At 40.0% G+C, this 6000-nt stretch overlaps 1 protein-coding gene across 1 annotated transcript in view; it reads left to right on the top strand.

Moving 5' to 3' along the window:
• Positions 1–529: 529 nt before the first annotated feature.
• Positions 530–6000, top strand: part of LOC106923478 (disks large homolog 4) — a 37148-nt gene continuing 31677 nt past the window's right edge. Inside the window, exons 1-2 of the mRNA XM_088012593.1 lie at positions 530–655; positions 1965–2126. Of these exons, the coding sequence (XP_087868719.1) occupies positions 530–655; positions 1965–2126 (288 nt within the window). The remainder of the gene's footprint in view (positions 656–1964; positions 2127–6000) is intronic.

Genomic DNA, 6000 nt, shown 5'->3' with positions numbered 1-6000 from the left:
TTCTCTCTTTTCTCTCTGCCCTCCTTCCTCACTGATCAGTGTGAGGGGGGAAAAAAAACACTAGGGCCACAAAAACATCAAAAAGCCACATTAGTTGATTTCATGTTGAAGTTTCGATTTAGTTTAGATAAATAGACAGATATTTATCTCGTCAGGGACGATGCACAATGAAAACATTAGCCACTAATTTCTACTTGTACTCAACAGGATTGAACTAACATCCTTCGAGATTTAAATGGCTGCGTTTCTAACTTCCTTTAGACTCTGGCTGTACTGCAGTTGATGAACAAAAAGAAAACATTTTTCACCCCTACACATATTTTTGTCTATCTCTACAACAGAGCTGAAGCTCAAGCGCTCAGGCCACCTGCAAAACGAAAAGAAAACCCTTCACTCAGATTTATTATTTATTCAATTAGTTGCCTTTTAGTCAACATTTTAAAAAAACTGCTACCACTTCACATATATAAAGCTCATTTATTTCAGAGCCTCCTATCCAATTTCCATGTCTGTGAATCCTGTTTCTAACATGCCTCTCCAGAAGGGCACTTCTATCCTGCTCCATGAACTGAAAGTCACATCCCCCACCAGCAGGACAGAAGGCAGAGTGGCACCATGGATGTCGGTCATGCAGGAAACAGAGATCAGTGGAGCTGTGGGCTGTTTTGACCATGAACATTAATAATGCTACCAAACTCTGCAAGGTTTTTTTTTAATAATTTAAAATCATAATCAGTTAGTGTTAGAGCTGGGGGCAAGAAAATGGGAGTGAGGGATATTTGGCTATATAATACAGTGTTTGCATTAATATGGCAATAACTGACAGTGCAGAAAAAGCTTGTTCTATAAGCATTCAACAATTACTCCTTTTTATTTGTCCTACTCCATCTTGATTCCCCCCCCCCCACACCTCACTTTGTGGCAGTGCTGATGGTCTCACTTTTTCATTTTACCCATACCTCATTTGCTTTCTCCTCTATCTTTATCTGTTTCTCTCCCTCACTTTCTTGCTGTCTCAGTGTAATGTGATCGAGGACCGATGCTGCCAGCCCCAACTGTGGCACTGCAATCTCTGCTCTGCTCCGGTTGCTAGGCAGCCCGTCTTAGACAGGGCTCAGTGATGCACCTCCTTCTCTCTGTCTGCTTTGCGCCCCTCCCCATCCCCCCAAAAAATAAAATAAAATAAAAAGAGCGAGGTGGGAAATTGTCAGGAATAGCCAACAAACCAAAATGTATTTCTGAGGATTTATCTTTTTTAGAGAGCGCCGCTTCACATCTGCAGTGCAGCACAGTAGAGCATTGTGATCCTGGGGGCTTTGGAGGTTGCGTGTGCGGATTTGTTGAATACGGGCTTCGAGGCACCGAACAGTGTGACAGATCTCCACTGTGACTGCGCTGCCCACCTTCTCGTGTGTTTGTGATGGAAATCGCAGTGTGCAGATTCTGTGTCATCGCGCCTAGGATGAAGCCTACCATGTGTGGCTGAAACAGTGGGCTGCTGGCAGGTTGCCCAGGTGTGGGATATTGGTAGGGGAGTGAGGTTGCCACGAAGAAGCTGCATGAACTGCTACCTCATAAAGCACTCATGAATCAATGCTCTAGTAGCTCCAGGTGGCTGTGGGGGACGATAACTATTCAAAGTAAAATGCCAGAACGCTTTCGAGGCCTTTGTTCCTATTATGTCTCCACTTTTCACTTGTAGGCGTCACACATGTTATGCGATGCACAAGCTGTGCTTATAGACTGCCAACATTTGGTTAACAGAGGCAATCTGACAGGAATACTGCTCTGGTCGTCAGCCGAATTTACTTTTCTATTTCAGAGTTGTATTTCCTATAAATAAATCTCAATTTATGATAATTTTGATCACATTAACTGATTAAATCACTACCCCAGGACCTGAGATCTTCTTAGTTGGATAATCTTTTCTGTGCCTCCTTGTTTGTGTGTGTGTCGTCTTGCAGAAGTACAGGTACCAGGATGAGGAGACGCCCCCCTTGGAGCACAGCCCAGCACATCTGGCTCCAGGGAAAAGTGCAGAGATGCTTCACATGAGTGACAAGAACCTCGCTGCCATGGAGGCCATACACGGCTACACGCCACACACGCATATCTCTCCTGTCAAGGTATTAATTGCACACATTTACTTAGACATTGTGGATGAATAGGTTGCAATATGCAGTGCAATGGACTCCAATTTGCAAATGCAGTACGTTTCAAGAGCAATTCATTATTTCTTTGCTTGTGGTTCCCAGTAATTTTTCAACTATGCTTAATATTCAATGCAGCATTGACAAAGTGATTAACCTCCTCTTTCAAAAATCCGAAGCACATTGTGTGCAGCAACTTTGATGTCAAAATTAAAACAGCTAAGATGATAAAGTCTTCACAAATGTTTATATTGTGAAAAATGATTAATGGACAGATCCATTTAGACGTCTACATGGACGTCAAATCGTCCTTGACATTTGCCAAAACAGTAAGTGCATTTCTCAAAACGATTCACACAAACAGCAACGCACCATTGATCACCTAAAAACAAAACAAAATCCTCGAAAAATAAATATCTGTGTCAATGAACATGTCAGTGCCGTCAGAATGACAAGTCCTTGAGTCATTGTGTATGGATAACACAGTCAAATTGCTTTGTTGAGTTGTGAATATAGCAGTGTACTCCGGAGGGATACTTTGAAATAAACTGTGGCTTCGGCTGCTGGGCCACAAATTCTCACCCACACCGCAAAGATGATCTTCTTTGGCGACGCAGCGTGGAAAGAAACTTTTAGAGTCAGTGTCTTATCCAGCTGTGAAGTCATCACACGCCTCATCCACGGCATCCAGAAGGGTCATCTGAGTCCACGGCTGGCATATATGCTTTACATCTCCATGTTGAGAAAATCCCTCAGTGGGATTAAGAATTTTTATTTAGATTTAAAAACACCATAAAAGCCTGTTGTCAAGGCATGACTTGAAAAGGAACATTTTAGCCAAACTATGCAAATACCATTGGTAGGCCTGTCACAATAAACAATAAATCAATTAATCGCAATATCAGAAATCTCCAGTTGGATGATTTATCATTTTCTTTCTCCCAAAGTTGGTCTTCAATCTGGTACTTTGGTCTCAACTAACCCTTCTGTTTTAGGAGGGCAATTCTGTTTAGAGGTACTTCGTAATTCCTTTGATTTGTTGTTCCTGCTGTTTTGTTTATTTTGGATATTTAAAATGTCTTCCAGTCCCAGTGCAAAATGTTCATTATAATTTTTAAAGTTTACTGATCTTTGAGAGTGTAATACCATTGTATTACTTGAAAATGGTCCCAAAACAACAACATTATCATTCATCTCAATTAGTGGGACAATTTATCATCCAACAAAATTTGTTATCTAACCTGATGTATGTTTTCTATTATCCTGAATAAATTCAAACCAGTGTTTTCAATTGTTTTTGCTAAAAATCCTCAAAGTTGTTGGGAATAAAATAAAAATAAATATAGTATTTAAAGTCCTAAAATCAACATTTAGAGACAGGGTGAGTTTTTTAAAATTTTTATCCAGTTAAAAATGTTTAAGTTACAATGGTTGGTGTCCTTATAAATTTCTTTATCATTGGAAAATCCTGATGTAAGCAGGCTGACATTATGCTTTTGTTCATCTTACGTACCACCCAGACACAAAGCAGTATCTGATTTAACTTAGCACCACATGTTGGCTGGTTTGGAGTCCTACATTGCCCACCTAAGGGCACTGATGGGAAAATAATCTTATTTGATAATTAAATATGGCCTGCCGTGCCATCATGCATCAGCTTTGAGCTTGTATGAACATGAATATCAGGTGATCTGATATACACACTCAAAGTGCGTCTGGACACAAGATACCTTAATGACAGACAATAGGCAGATAATATGATCAAATGAACCAGGCGTGGTCAAACTAGAGAAATGAGCACAAGTGATTCCAGTCAGCATTTTTTTAAATCATAGTTGTCATCATTATTTGTGTGGATAAAATGTGCTAAATTACATGGAAGCTAAACCCCTCCCCCCCTACAAATATGGACTTCATGATGCACTTAGGTGTGTGTCTGTACTGAGACGGACATCGTAAGAGCTACCATTAGCAAAGCAAGCTGACATCAGTGGGAACACGAACAGCTTGCTTTGAAGTGCACTAACTCAATTCGTCTGTAACTACAAATGTACCGGTGTAAGCTGCGGCGGCCACTTAAACATGACGCATCTCATGTATCCACATATGTTATCCAACAACCTTCTTACCAACTGAGAGTGAGAAGATCCTGTTTTTGTTTTTCTGTGATGGGGGACCATCTTCCACAGGCGGAGAGAAGTGAAGTCCCTCGATGAGCCAAAATGAAATGCTGCCGTTTAATAAGCAGCAAAGAAAGGCTGGCTTATTGTGATTTCTTGCTGTCATATAAATTATACACTTGTCTCTTCGGTGTGAGGAGAGATAACCATGGAGATTTCTCGTTAAGGTGGCTGAGAAGCTTACTGGGTGTTATAACACTGGAAAAGTGAGGTCTGGAATGGAGTTGCATAAAAACAGTAAAACAGTAATCAGACAAGCTACTGGGAATACAGAACCATTAATAGATATTATTTGCATGGTTCACATGGATTGCTCTTTTTGTGTGGCAACCCACACACACCGAAACACACACACACACTCCCCTGAACAGGGCCATTCTGATCTCATAAAGGTAACTTTAGTTACAGCTTATATATAAAAATACACACGATAGACAGATGGAGCCAGGAGGAAGGTGTTGACGCTGTCACTCAACCTCGCGTACTCGCTGCTGTCTGACCGTTACAGAAGAACCGTTTGTCCGCCATCATTGGCGGCTAAGCTAACTAACCTTAGCATTCACAACAAGATCCACTGACGAGAAAAAGGCGTAGCGGTATCGGAGGGTGCAGAGAGGAAGGGGATGAGCATCGCCACACGAAATTGTGATTGACAAGGTCTAAGACCCGCCTCCAGGTTCTGATTGGTTGTTTTTAGTTGGCACTGGGAGCACTGGGAAATATCAGAGAAGTCTGTCTCATACCACAGTCAGATTCTGCAAATGTAAAAAAAAAAAAAGTTTTTGTAAAAGTTACATACTGCAGCTTTAATAAATGTTATATTTTTTTGTCCTAATTTAGTTTAGCTTCTTTTTCCTCTTATCTTTGTGTTAAAGACTCAGATAGAAAGAGATCTAGGTAAAAAATAGTGTTTTGAACCGTTCTTGGTATTTCGTCCATTTCCTCGTGGATGAAAACATTTCTGAAAATGGCCCCATGTTGTTTTCAGAAACATGTTGCTTTCAAAAACAACATGCTGTTTTAGAAAAACATGTTCCTGTGTGGATTGGACCAAAATGTGACAGATGATCCAAATGTTAATGTAGGACAGAACAAACAACTCGTACGTCAAAGAGGATGGTCTGATTTATCGAAAACTGATAAATACTTTAATTAAAGGGATCGGAGAGAGGCTTCATTCCTCTAAGTTGCTCTTCTAAAATCTGCCATTATGTGTTAATCAACTCTGTTTAAGTGAGAGTAAAAATTATGATTAGTGCCTTCCAGTGTCTTCAGATCATTACTTGTTCAATCAGCTTACAGATGCTTGTGGTGTTTTTCTATCACTAGTACCACTTTGATTAAAAGTTCAAATTTAATGAGCTCAACCACAGTCTGCAGTTATTCACTTATGACCAATACTATGATGAATCAACATCCATTTAAAACATATTTATGTATTTTTTATACGTTGTCTTTTTTCTTAAACACGTCTCATCATTACCATAAACATGGTTAGCCAAGTTTGCATACCCATTGTCCCCCAGTATTAGTTGTTATGGTACGAATATATTATGATAATGTCCTAATATTTTGCTGTGGAAGTTAAACCAAGTGCATATGAGCTGTATCAAAAACATTTACTTCTGACAACCAGCTGGATGCAGCAATAAATTTTGTTTTTTTGTTGC

Source organism: Poecilia mexicana, unplaced genomic scaffold (genome assembly GCF_051168715.1).
Source record: "Poecilia mexicana isolate PSO_F unplaced genomic scaffold, ASM5116871v1 scaffold_14, whole genome shotgun sequence".
NCBI lineage: Eukaryota > Metazoa > Chordata > Actinopteri > Cyprinodontiformes > Poeciliidae > Poecilia > Poecilia mexicana.
The sequence above is the reverse complement of the archived record's forward strand: the minus strand, read 5'-3'. Positions and strand labels throughout refer to the sequence as shown.